The 15000-nt window shown below is 32.1% G+C and overlaps 1 protein-coding gene across 4 annotated transcripts in view; it reads left to right on the plus strand.

Annotated features, from left to right (window-relative positions):
• LOC143063665 (uncharacterized) overlaps positions 1-15000 on the plus strand; it is a 102784-nt gene that overhangs the window by 44760 nt on the left and 43024 nt on the right. For all 4 annotated transcript variants that reach the window (XM_076235935.1, XM_076235938.1, XM_076235934.1 and 1 more), the window contains 5 exons: positions 5735-5765; positions 6352-6570; positions 7424-7511; positions 10164-10330; positions 13107-13343. In XM_076235935.1, the coding sequence (XP_076092050.1) occupies positions 5735-5765; positions 6352-6570; positions 7424-7511; positions 10164-10330; positions 13107-13343 (742 nt within the window). The remainder of the gene's footprint in view (positions 1-5734; positions 5766-6351; positions 6571-7423; positions 7512-10163; positions 10331-13106; positions 13344-15000) is intronic.

A 15000-nucleotide genomic window follows, 5' to 3' on the forward strand; every position in this document is an offset into this window, starting at 1 on the left:
CAAGATGGCCGCCATGGCTAAAAATAGAACAAAGGGGTAAAATGCAGTTTTTGGCTTATAACTCAAAAAACCAAAGCATTTAAAGCAAATCTGACATGGAGTAAAATTGTTTATCAGGTCAAGATCTATCTGCCCTGAAATTTTCAGATGAATCGGACAACCCGTTCTTGGGTTGCTGTCCCTGAACTGGTAATCTTCAGGAAATTTTGCTGTTTTTTGGTTATTATCTTGAATATTATTATAGATAGAGATAAACTGTAAACTGCAATAATGTTCAGCAAATTAAGATCTACAAATAAGTCAAGTGACCGAAATGGTCAGTTGACCCCTTTAGGAGTTATTGCCCTTTATAGTCAATTTTTAACCATTTTTCGTAAATCTTAGTAATCTTTTACAAAAATCTTCTCCTCTAAAACTACTATGCCAAATTAATCCAAACTTGGCCACAATCATCTTTGGGGTATCTAGTTTTAAAAATGTGTCCGGTGACCCGGCCATCAAATCAAAATGGCCACCACGGCTAAAAATAGAACATAGGGGTAAAATGCAGTTTTTGGCTTATAACTCAAAAACCAAAGCATTTAGAGCAAATCTGACACGGTGGTAAAATTGTTTATCAGGTCAAGATCTATCTGCCCTGAAATTTTCAGATGAATCGTACAATCTGTTGTTTGGTACTGCCCCTGAATCGGTAATTTTAAGGAAATTTTACTGTTTTTGGTTATTATCTTGAATATTATTATAGATAGAGATAAACTGTAAACAGCAATAATGTTCAGCAAAGTAAGATTTACAAATAAGTCAACATGACCGAAATGGTCAATTGACCCCCTAAGGAGTTATTGTCTTTTATAGTTAATTTTTAACAATTTTTATAAAATTTGTAAATTTTTATTAACATTTTCCCCTGAAACTACTGGGCCAAGTTCATTATAGATAGAGATAATTGTAAGCAGCAAGATGTACAAACACATCACCATCCCCAAAACACAATTTTGTCATGAATCCACCTGCATCCTTTGTTTAATATTCATATAGACCAAGGTGAGCGACACGGGCTCTTATAGCCTCTAGTTCTTTTATTGATTGTATCTCCTCTATTTATAGCTTCATAGAAAGATGAATGAATATCCGTGTATCATATTTCACTATCATAGGTGAATAAAAGTTCTATTAATGGGATAATTTTAAATCTACAAAGGGTGCGTTTTAGCAAAGACATTATAGCCCTTGTTAGTGCCGGATTAACCTGGTTACCTTTTTTTTTTCGTTGGCTCATTTTTGCCGAAAACTCACGTCATGAATGAGAAGTTGCTTTATAATATATGTGGCCAATAGAAGAATATTTCTGTTATATTGTTTCTCATGGGAAAACATATTGGAAGTATTTGTTTATAACGAAATGAAGGATTGTTACAAAATTAAAAACCCGATATATTATGGCATTGATCATTTGAAAGGACTTTTCAATTAACAGTTATAGACATAACGGTTGTAACAATCTTATCTTTCGGAGTAAATGAACATTTTCCTCATGAAGTTGTGAAAATCCGTAAAGAGCTACTACCAATACACAAAGAAGCACGCAAGCAAAATCTCAAATCAGTACTTAAACGTGATAAATTGTATATTGATGGTGAACTTTTTGACAAATCCAAACACAGTCACTTAATAAAACAGCCTGATGCTATGGATGAAGGGGGCGCTCAAGGTGTTGGAAACGGGAACTAGGACAGACGGGAAGTTTTCTTACCAGATAGTAATATTAAATTCCTAGCATGGAATGTCAACGGTGGTTTGCAGAATAAACTGGATGATGAAGCTTTTGTTAGTTATTTAAAAACTTACGATATTGTTATACTTTCGGAATGTTGGATAAGTAATGATTTTACTTTTGACATAGAAGGGTTTATGTGTAAACCAGTTCCGAGAAATAAATCAAAATGTACTCAAGGCGGTGGATTATGTGTGATGATAAATACCATATACAGTCCGTATATTTCCTTTATTGAATCTATAGCTGATACATTCGTGTGGTTAAAATTCGACAAAGTGCTATTTGATTTTGGTCAGGACTTATATGTATGTGGTGCCTACATACCCCCAATTAACTCAAAGTACCATACATTATACGAGTGTGATATTTTTCGATTAATGGAAGACAACATAATTTCATATTCATCCAAAGGAAAAATATGTCTTGTTGGTGATTTGAACTGCAGAACGTCAAATGCCTCTGACTTCATTGAAGATGATTCAGTCCATATAACGTTACAAAATCAACTACCGAATCTATTTAATTATAGTAATGACCATTCGTTATCTACACGCATAAATCCAGATACTATATCCAATGATTATGGATCGAAACTAATAAAATTATGTAAATCGACAGGATTAAGGATATTAAATGGTCGTCATAAAGATGGATTATCAAATGACTACACATATTGCGGCCCAAAGTCATTTTCAGTTATTGATTATTTTTTAACAACTGTTGATTTATTCAGCACTATTGACAAATTTATTATATCCAGCTTTACGCAGTTTTCTGATCACGCAAGTTTGCACCTAGAAATAAAAATAAAGAATGTGAATTTTACGGATGAATTAATTACTGATTGTGAACCTGATTATGGAGTTGAAAGGAAAACTTTTAAATGGAGGGATGAATACAAATCTCAATGCAAAGAAACACTGGCTAATAATATTGACAATCTCAACTCATTGTGTGAAAATTTAAATTTTGAATCACAGGATGGCATAGATAAAACTGTTTCCGACTTCAGTGAATTTTTAAATGGAATCATGTCTCCTTACTTTAAAGTTAGGCCAAAAGTGAGTACGTCTAGGAAGAAACAGGACAGAATTATGCCCGTAATTGAAGACAAACCATGGTTTAATGATGAATGTAAACGTCGGTATAATCTTTATAAAAAATTTCTAAATGTGTTTAACCATAGCAAGTGTAGTACACATCATCTGAACTTAGTAACAGCAAAACGAAATTATAAATTACTTGAAGCAAAACTGAAACGGAACTATAAAAAGCAACAAGGAAATATGTTAGAAGGCTTAAAGAGACACAATCCTAAATTATTCTATAGAAAATTTTCATCTAAGCGTAAAGTTAAACCTAAAGCTACGGGGAAAGAATTTTTTGATCATTTTAAACGAATAGCGTCCGAAATTAATTCAGAGGAAAATTCAAGAAATGGAAATTCAAATAATGATGAAATACCGGTATATGAGGAATTAGATTGTGTTATTACCAATAAAGAAATACTATGTGCTATATCTAGTTTAAAGAGAAGTAAGAGTCATGGTATTGATGGATTGTTAAATGAATATTTCATCGAATTCCAGGATATGTTGATGCCAGTGTTTAGTAAATTATTTAATGGTATATTGGTTTCAGGACTTTTTCCAGAATCATGGTCTATTGCAGTTATGGTACCAGTCTTCAAACGCGGTGACCCAAGTGACCCGAATAACTTTCGAGGCATAAGCCTAGTCAGTTGCTTAGCCAAACTTTTTACACACATTATAAACAATAGACTAATTAAATGGGCAAACACATATGATACAATAACTGATGCTCAATTTGGATTTAGAAACGGACTTTCCACTGTTGATGCAATTTTTGCTCTGCAAAGTATTATTTCAAAAACATTGTCGGAAAAGAAGAAACTGTATTGCTGTTTTGTTGACTATACAAAAGCTTTTGACACTATTGATCGAATGAATTTATGGTTTAAATTGTCTAAAATTGGTATACAAGGAAAATTACTGTCTGTTATTAAGTCTATGTATTTAAATGTCAAATCATGTGTTACAATAAATGGGTTTTATACAGATTTTTTCAAAAATAATGTTGGTTTAATGCAAGGGGAGGTATTATCGCCCATTTTGTTTGCTTTGTATGTTAATGATTGTGAAATGGAGTTTATAAACAATAATTGTAAAGCTGTAGAGTTGAAAGAATTAAGTTTATTTTTATTAATGTATGCAGATGACATGGTCATTTTTTCGGAAACCAAAGATGGTTTGCAAGAGATGTTAAATGCATTGTATATTTATACCAAGAAATGGAAATTAACTGTAAATATTGATAAAACCAAAATTGTAATTTTTAGAAATGGTGGCGTAGTAAAGGATGAAGATAAATGGTTTTATGATGATGTACAAATAGATATTGTTAACAAATTTACTTATCTAGGTATTGTTCTTAATTTTAATGGAAAATTTGCTGTTGCACAAAAAAAAGTTGCAGAACAAGGTAGAAAAGCTATGTTTTGTTTATTTAGTAATATTAGACAATTTTCATTTAATTATGCCACGTTATTGTCATTATTTGATACATATGTGAGTAGTATTCTATGTTATGGTTCTGAAATATGGGGTTTTCATAAAGCGCAAGACGTAGAAAAGATACATATTGATTTTTGTAAAAGAATTTTGAATGTTAAAACAAGTACACCGAATGTCATGGTCTATTGTGAACTTGGAAGATTTCCAATGTTAGTAACCAGGAAATTACGTATATTTAAATATTGGATAAAAGTATTGAATAATAACAATTGTATATTACATGGTTGTTACAATTATTTATATGATATGTGTTTAAAGAATCCAAATGACAAAAATAACTGGGTTTGTAATATACGAAAGGAATTGTTCCATCTTGGTTTAAATGATTTGTGGTATTCACAAAATTCTTTATGTAAAGATCATATTATTGTTATTAAACAGAGACTTTGTGATATTGTCAAACAAGAGTTTGATGCTACTTTAGAAAGTTCATCAAAATGTTTTTTGTATAGATATATGATATCCAATTTTTCTTTGCAGTCATATTTGTGTAAACCCATACCCGATATTTATAAAAAGTGTATTGTTAAATTTAGATTGTCATCACATAATCTAGCTATAGAGAAGGGAAGGTATTCCAATGTTAATAGAAACCTTAGAACCTGTACATTGTGTATTGATGATATTGAGGATGAAATGCATTTTATTTTATCATGTCCATTATATTCTAATCTGCGTGAATGTTTGATTAAACCATATTATTGGCGTAAGCCATCTGTTTATAAACTGTTACAATTATTTAGCACTACTAATGTAAAAGACTTGTGCAACTTGGGAAAATATATATTTAGAGCACTGAAGCTCAGAAATGACTGTTTTTAGTAAAATGATTTGTAATTCATTTGTTACAAATATTTGCTATTTGGAATTATATTTATATGTATTTATTTTTTGTGTATTTAAAACTTCTGTCTGTTTTGTCATGATCGTATATTTTTGTAATATATATTTAGTATATATTGATTATACATGTACCTATATGTTGTAAAACATTTGGTTAATAAAGAATTTTTTTTTTTTTTTTTTTTGGAAAGATGGTAACTGGCTCGTTTTATATTCTCATCCTCGGGCGTCCTTTTGTTCGTCTTTCCGTCAATCCACAAATGTAACACAGAGACCATACACGCATTTGTAAATTGTTTATTTCATTAAAATGGTGCAATGCTAGACATATTATGGTCTTGGATCCGACTAGTACTACAAGAATTAATAAATTGCTTATACTTTATAGAATAGATATATTCCTTTTCCATGTTATTCATGTTTATGAATGTCAAAAGGATTAAAAAAACTTTTCGGCTATAATTAAACCATTTATCTATAATGATTACACTCACTAAAAGTGATGTTTATTTTCTTGCAGATGAAAATGCTTTTTATCAGTTTGGTATTATGTAAGTATTTTTAAATCATATATTACTTGTTCCATGGAAGTAATATTACAGCAAAAATTAAAACAAACCGACAAATTTTAATCGATTTGACGCAGATGAAGCCTTTGAAGTGACGACGTTGTTATTCCTTTTAAATGTTACTTCCATCAAGGAATTGTATATTTAAATATATACAATTCCTTGGATTAATAGATAAATATAATGTGTAAGTCCTAGCTGAGCAGTTAAAAATAATGATGTTAATTGGAAATAGTGCATCGACAAAATAATACACATGAAAATGAATAACCTGGCCTGGTCAGAAACTGAAAATTACTAACTTTGTACAAGACAACTTACGATAATGGTGCGTGTAACACTTACCAATTCAACGTTTTTAAAAAAATTTTAGATTCTTGGAATTTTGATCAAAGTTTTAAAATTTGAAATTTTGAAATTTTAACCAAATAATTTTGAAAAAAGTTTTAATACGATGTTTAGAATTTTAATATTTTAATTATTTGGACTCCCCTAATCAAATGGTTGTCTTCTTATCGTGAAAGAACATTTGTGTTTCGTTTATCTAATAAATTATTCATATTGCCAGTGTTAGTAGCAGTTGAAGCTCAATACTGCCCAAGTTCATGGGATAAAGTCTACAGATCATATAGTCGGTTTGGAATATGTGTAAAACGTCTACCGAGAGTCGTCACTTGGCAGGAAGGAGAACAAATGTGTAAAGATTTGATTGGTACACCCTTGGCATGGAATGAAAGTTTATTATATGAACCACAAACCCAGGGAACATTTACATTTACAGAGAAAGGTTTGTGTTTTTTTAAAACTGCTTAAATTAAGGAACAAAATGAGGACTAAAAACAAACTTATTCACGAAAATGCAGGTTTTTTTTAATGGTTATAGAATGGTTTAATTTTCAGGCGGGAAAAAATATTGCTTTAAATTGATTGAGAGATATTTTTCACTACATCTATTGAAAATTTGTTTTATTCTGCTAGATAACTGTTGAAGTAACATAGCTTTTTGTGGATAAAGAAATATTATCAAAATATTAAATTTAATATACCCTCAACCATATAGTGTCGACTGAGTGAAGGGAAGTCACCAATCCATAGTCACTACGAAGGCTGGTTTTTTACTATAAGACATAATGATCAGCAAGACAAGATCTACAAAGAAGTTAAATTTCCAAAATAGTTGACAGAATTTTTATAGGATTGATTGTCCTTAAATGTCGACTTTTTTTATCCTCTTTTGTGTTTTGGTAAAAAAACTTCAGGAAGGTAGAAACTGTCAACAGAGAAATGCCAAGTAATACAAGATCAACAAATAATGATGACTAAGATACACAAAGACATAAGTGAGCGTTCATATGCTCTTTTGCACCTCTAGTGTCTGTTCGTCATAAGATTGTCATTTTAAAGATGTTGTTATATGTACCCGATAACTTGTCTTTCTTCATTTAATTAATTAAACTCAAATACTTGGAAGTCGTATACTATTACCAAATTTCATTGTTAAAATACATTTTTGTTTAAAAATCTTTTTTTAAAAGGTAATTACAATCTGAACGCGGGTAGGCCGGCAAAAAGCTGCAAGTTATCTAGTTGACTCATTGGATTGCTAATTTTTAACATTTTTTAATCATTCATCTTTTCAGAGATTTGGAGTTCATTGGTACTGAAAAAAATGAAGTTATTTCATAGTGGAGCACCAATGACATCCATTGGACTGTCCCCTTTTAACACGTAAGGTTATTTGATAACTTTAATAACTGACAGTGATAATAACACCCGAAAAAGCAATCACACATTTAGTTTAACCGTTACTACGCAAAAATGGTAACTGTACCGAGTTTCTCCGTATAATCTGCAATATCCACTGAACTTTGTATTATTCCATGTTTAATAGGTTTCAATAAGCTTTTGGGTGTTTGTCTTGTCTATACTAAGCAGTGGAGCCGAAACTTAACGGTTTCCGGTGGCGTCGTTATCGATTTGTGTACTTTAGTGACAAGGTTAGTTTAAGGGGGTATTGGTGTTTTTCACCATCTTGGATTTCAAAATAGCAGAACACAATAGATCTAGAATTTCTTAGTTTTATCGCTCATTGTTTTACAGAAGTAGAATACTTTTGCTTGATTTCATTTTTTTTTTCAAACATTGTGTATTTAGGACGGTGAACTCAGAAATATTATTAAAATATTATGATTAAAAAAAACTTTTGGAATTATTTTTGTTGTGTTGTAGCAGGAAAAAACGTACTGTGACCCCATTAACTTTGATATTCAGAAAGCCTTTCATAAGATCTATACCTTCTATTCCCATTATGATTTTTTTTATTCCATCTGACCACTTTATGTACTAAGAGTCATACCAAGTTGCAACATGCAAGTATATTATTTGGTAACGATGTCAAAATGGCGACTTTGAAATGTTTGTCTCAGTTTCAATTTTCATAACCACGTGTAAAATAATTTGTACCGATCACAGACCTGTACATGTCTCAAATTTACCTTATTTTAAAGCCTCGGTCACACCTTTATGGATAGTACGAACGGACGCCTAATGGATGAAAATAAAAGTTGTCCGTTGACAAAATTGTTATCCGTTGGGAGTCCGTTGATGTACTGACCGAATAAAACGGACGTGTAACGGATGCATAACGGACACACACCGGATATGCAACATACGAGAAACGGACACGTACCTGACAGAACGGATGTCGAACGTACATCCAACGGACGAGTACCGAATAAAACGGACACCTAACGGAAGCGTACTGGATAAAACGGATGAACAAGATATACGGAAAAATCAAAGGCGACAATAATAAAACATGTAAATCGCATAAATATTCAAAATGTTTCTGTGTTACTGGTTTTGGTTTGTTCTTCAAAATTCCGCCAAAGGGCAGTGTCTACCCTGAATATGAACTGCTTGATTGTGAAGACGTGCCTATACTCTACGATCGATTATGAATAATAAGAATTCATGAACCTTAACTCAGTAAGAAATTTGACATACCAATAATTGGCATTTCTGACGCAAAATTTTCAATTGGCATTTATCCGTTTCAGATCCGTTCATCTGTTTTATCCGTTATACGTCCGGTAGAAGTCCGTTTCTCATCCGTTCAACATCCATTTTATCCGTTAAACGTCCGGTAGAAGTCCGTTCAATGGTGAATTTGTCTTCCAGACCTCCAACGGATGTATAACGGACACGTAACGGATACAAAACGGAAACGAAACGGACGAGTACCGTACAAAACGGACGTCTTACGGACATCTTATCCGTTGGACGTCCGTTCAAAGTTTTGAACATGCTCAAAATTTTCCACCGGACAGAACGGACGTCGACGGATAAAACGTACGCTTAACGGACATGCAACGGATATGGACGGACGTCTAACGGATAAGAGCGGACGTCTAACGGACATGAACGGATTGAAAAAAAGTTATCCGTTAGGCGTCCGTTCGAGCTATCCGGTAAGGTGTGACCGAGTCTTAAGGGACCTCCACCATTCTGTATCCTTGGGGGACTTTTGTATATTAAGGACACATATAATAACGAATAAGATAGTTTTTGCTGTAATATTTTGCACTCAAATAAAAATAACGTCTGCCACCTCATCGACAAGAAAAAGAGAGAGTTAATATCAGTCCGGATACGGAATAACCCTTTCCGAGTCCCGAGTGATACAGATACCAGACTGTGAACTAGCAACCATTATTTATAACTAAAATATGTATATAACAAGGACACAGAAGCATGATGATTTATTTATCGTGGAAGGAAGAGAAGCGACACACAAAATGAGGTCTTCTCGTTTAAAATAGTATAGATAGGATAACTATATTTGGTATGTGCATACCTTGCAAGGTCCTCATGCACGTCAGACAGTTTTTACTTGACCTCGACCTCATTTCATGGATCAGTGAAGAAGGTTAAGTTTTAGTGGTCAAGTCCATATCTCAGATACTATAAGCAATAGGTCTAGCATATTCGGTGTATGAAAACATTTTATGATCTATATGTCAGTCGCGAAGGTTTTATTTGACCTTGAACTCATTTTCATGGTTTATTGCTAAGTGTTAAGTATTTGTGTTTTGGGTCTGTTTTTCTTAAACTATAAGCAATAGGTCGGCTATATTTGTTGTATGGAAGAATTGTTAGCTGTACATGTCTTCCTGGCATGGTTCATCTGACCCTGACCTCATTTTCATGGTTCATTGATCAATGTTTTTGTTTTCTTGGTTAAAGTTGAGTTTATGTGACAGTTGTAATAATGCTTTATATTTGGGACTATCAACATAATATCAATAATTAGTAAAGAAGGCGAGACAATTCAGCGTGTGCACTCTTGTTTATATTGGTACTATTCTATTCTTTTCACAGTCCTAACTCACAGTCAAAAGCCATACAGTGGGATACTGACCAACCAACTTTGAACTCAGGAGAATGTGTCAGTATCAATTCGAACAAAACTGCACGTTTTAGTTCCTGCAGTGAGCAAAAGTTCATGTACTGTCAAAGATACCGCGTCAATCCAACAGTTAGTCAAAGTATGTTGAATTCATTTTTAAAATATATCTGCTTGATCTTAAAACTGAAAACCGCTTATTTATGAGTTTTTTTTTTTCTGCCTCTGACGAATGCCGCAGACATTCTACCTCTATGAAGCAACATTCCAGCAACACATAACTTTTTAATGATCTATTTTCCATTTGATAATATTTCTCAGAGCATTCGTTTCTTGTTAGGATTTCATTGACAGAATGCTGTATATATAATAAAAAAGCTTTTTTCACGTTCATGATTTATCTTCGAATGCAAATTTTTCCAGATCTTCCTCGTGATTGATCGAGTGTGATTAATACTAAATAGATTTGACGAAGGCGTGGGTCACTGCTGTGTTTCTTTTTTGAAATATTATGTTTCAAGCTTTGATAAATTATAACTTTCATCTCCGATTTTTTGATTTTCAATGACGAATCATCAACAGTGGAATTGAATGGTAAAATGATGTAGAATAAATCAGTTAAAGGGGCACTAGCTGTCAAATTCATGTTCACGGATTGTGCATAAATATTCAAAAAAGTTTCCGTGTAACTGGGGTTGGTTTGATCTTTAAAATGCCGCCAAATGGTAGTGTCTGGCCTGAATAAGAGCTGCTTGATATTGAAGACGTGCGTTTACTCTAAGATCATTTATGAATAACAAGCATTCATGATACTCAAAAAATCTGACATACCAATAATTGGCATTTCTTACGCGAAATTTTCAATTGGCCGATTATCCGTTTCATATGTGACCGTTTTATCCGTTAAACGTCCAGTAGAAGTCCGTTTCACATCCGTTCAACATCCGTTTTATCCGTTAAACGTCCGGTAGAAGTCCTTTGGTGAAACGGACCTCTAACGGATGAATAACGGACAAGTAACATTTACAAAACGGAAACGGGAAGGACGAGTACCGTAAAAACAAACGCCTACTGAATGTACAACGGACAACTCATCTGTTGAACGTTCGTTTAAAGTTTTGAACATACTCAAAATTTTCCACCGGACAGAACAGGATTCGATGGATAAAACGAACGGTGAAAGGACATGGAACGGAAATGAACGGACTTCTAACGGATAAGAACGGACGTCTAACGGACATAAACGGATTAAAAAAACAAGTTATCCGTACGGCGACCGATCGTAAATTTAGTATAAATGTATTCAAGTAAAATATCGCGAATTTTTCCTTTAAACGAATTGATAACAACTGTCATATTCCTTACTTTGTACAGGCTTTTTGTCTATGTAGGAAATGGTTGATGGAACTTATTATATAGCTAGCTAAATTTCTCACTTGTAAAAGTAATTTAAATTGACCGGGGCCTATCATATGCATATTCAAATTATAACTCTAAATAAAAACTCTAAAATGAACAATTTACAACTTTTTTGGCTTGAGAATTTGTGTCAGCTTTTTATGTGTATTTAAGTCCTAGACACCATCTAAATAACCGTCGATGTGACCTCCAAAGACTGCCGACGGTCATATAACCTGATAAAAACTTTAATATAGATATAAATCATCGATAGTGAACTCGTGCAATTGATTTTTTCATGGTCTGTTTGATTTTATATTATAGGTAAAAATATATGTTTATCATCTTTTTACCTGTATAAGAATGAGGTTTCTTTTTTATGGATCGAATAAGTCAATCAAATGTTTACCCTTGTATTGCTTTTAATGTTGACATTCTTTTCGTTTTAATAAATGAATACGCATTATTCATGTATAACCCAACTTTAGCAAAGATGTTTAATTGCAGGTCACATATACAAACGGATTCAATGAGGTCGAGGTATTATCACTTGCAAGTGAATAATTAATCAGCGATGTTTTTTGTTAGCCTATTTTGACAAATTGGACCAAACTGGCTGATAAAAGCGAATTTTATTTCACTATTTCACGATTATTAATGATTTTTTATAAATATTTCGCAGCTAATATGCCTCTTTAATAGGCTCCTCTAAAACACCTAGCTCGGAGATCAAATGAAGGTGTACCATACATGTTACGATTCACCTTAATTTCCGAATGAGCCTTTGCTTGCTTCACGCAGATGTTTCTACATAAAGGCGCATTATTATATTATAACACAAAAGAATAAATAAAATTTGATATTAAACTAGCTTCACAAAAATAAAATTTTCCAACAGATTTTGCAAAATTGAGTTCTTGCCCACAAATAACCACTTGTACCAATTTTAATAAAAATAAGAATAAGAATAGTTATTAAATCCAATGAAAGATCCCGTTTCCGAGCATAATATATATATATATATATATATATATATATATATATATATATATATATATATATATATATATATATATATATATAATATTAATTATACAGTAATTTAAAAAAATATATTACATTAAATATAAATGATTAGATAACTATACTCCATACTAGATGGTGTTTGAAAATAGATAAAACAGAAAAGGTTGTCTCTCTAATACATAAAAATAAACTACATCCTTTCTACATGTATATTTAGTTACATTTAATACATTTACCTGAAATATGTCTCAGTTATATGCAATACTTGAAAAAAGTATTGCGACAACTTTTAGCTTTTAGTAAGATATATTATTACATCGATTCATTAAATATACACTTAGTGTGTAACCTCAACTAATCAGACATATAAAAAAAAACAATGTTATACACAAGTAATTAAAATACGTTTATAAAATTTGATTTATAACTGGCTTTGTGCGTCTTTACATTTCTTTTTGTGTGTTAAACATCTATTCATTTGACTCTTATTTTAGTATCAAGATTTTGTCCTGATGGCTTCATTGGAAATATATATTGGGAGTCATGTTACAAATTTATGAACGAATATTCAACCTTCTTCGAGGCAAAGGCGAGTTGCGAGTCAAGAGGAGCAACACTAGTGAATGTACCTGAGAGCATTCTAGTAAATAAGACTTCGTCCAATTATCGTTTCCTGGTAGCTGCAGAAGAGTATTATTACAATATCTTTTTTGCTAATACCGACATGAATTGTAAGTACTGAAATAAAATATTATGATACATGTTTTCCCTAGTCAAATTCATCAATGAATTATTATTAAAGGAAGATTGTAAATGTAAACTTTTTGAACTTCCTTAAAAAAGAAGACTGCGATCCATGGAGGAGGTGCGAAACCTCAGCTCGTATGGTCCTTGTGCTATTGTTTTTTACAATTTGCTTATTCTTTAGTTTTCTATGTTGTGTCATGTGTCTGTTTATATTTTTCATTTTTAGCCATGGCGTTGTCAGTTTATTTTCGATTTATGAGTTTGACTGTCCATCTGGTATCTTTCGTCCCTCTTTTGCAACATGTCAAAAAATATCAAGAGTAAAAGAGCTATGATTCCGAATTTACTCTTGAAGTTACTGTTTCCGGCTGGTGTAAATCAATAAATATAAACTGTACTGTATACGTTTACTTTCATGATTGGATATTTATATAAAAAAAATATTAGTTAGAGCACTATTTTGACAAATTTACATTTGGTGTGAAAAATCATATTCATTATTAAATTATTGTACAATTCACCCGAAGTTGGGTGACAATAATTTACTATGTTGATAAATTCAGCTTTGTTTTAAAGCATCTTCTTGTTTGACTTGATAAGCTTGTTTTTGATTTATTACTGCAAGTTTGCCAAGAGAATTCAAATAATTAAACGTTTTTTTTTAATTTAAATATACATCTTAAATATGTGCTCCAGATTTTGTCGTGCAAGGCAATACAATTTGTTTCTGTCATTATTTCTATGGTCAATTTTTCTTTTGTCAGAATTTGTTGCAATTAAAAAATGTAATGTTCTAAGGCTAGAGATTTCAAATGTAATAAACATGATCTTTTAATGTCTTTTTCACTGTGTATTCATACTTTGACCTTGACAAATACCTTGCTTACGTAATGTGCGTCGAAAAAAAAAAATTCTCCGTTTTTTGGTGAAGGAGTTCGAGACAAAAAAAAAAATTTACTTAAACAACGTATGAAATGGTGGAAAAAACACATTTTTAGTAATTCATTCACATTGCTACAACGCAATGACGCCCAATGACATCTTCACTACATCTAAAACTAAGAAAATTGCCAAAACCAGCAGGAAAATTACATGTGAGTGTTTTTGAAGTTACATTATTTTGGTAATAATTACACCTTATATAAGAATCCGGGGTTTTGATTGGTTGATAACCAGTATATTTTTCACCAATTTACTGTTATCAAATGAATATCGTTTATTTTTTAACGCAGCCGTGGTATTTGCGAAAAGGATATGCCTTTTTTACCCTCTTTGTCGTGGTATTTGCCAAAAAATACTCTATCCGACTGGACGCTTGTAACGTCACGATCATCAATGCGTTTTTGAACATTAACATTCCGTGTAATTAAACAGATATAGCATGTTCTTGGGGGGTATTTGCGAAAAATACCAGTCGAGAGAATGTTAAATTTCACGAGCCGTAAGACGAGGGAAATTCATTTTTAAGACTGGTATGTTTCGCAAATACCCCTCCTTAACATGATATATCTGTTTAAAAGAATATGGCTTCGTAATAATGTACATGTACAAATAGCATCCCAGATTTCATTCACACGTTCTTATTCGTAATTGGATACGCAAACGTCAAGTTATTTGATTAGAGATTTCTTTTGACAAACA

This window comes from Mytilus galloprovincialis, chromosome 2 (genome assembly GCF_965363235.1).
Source record: "Mytilus galloprovincialis chromosome 2, xbMytGall1.hap1.1, whole genome shotgun sequence".
Lineage (NCBI taxonomy): Eukaryota > Metazoa > Mollusca > Bivalvia > Mytilida > Mytilidae > Mytilus > Mytilus galloprovincialis.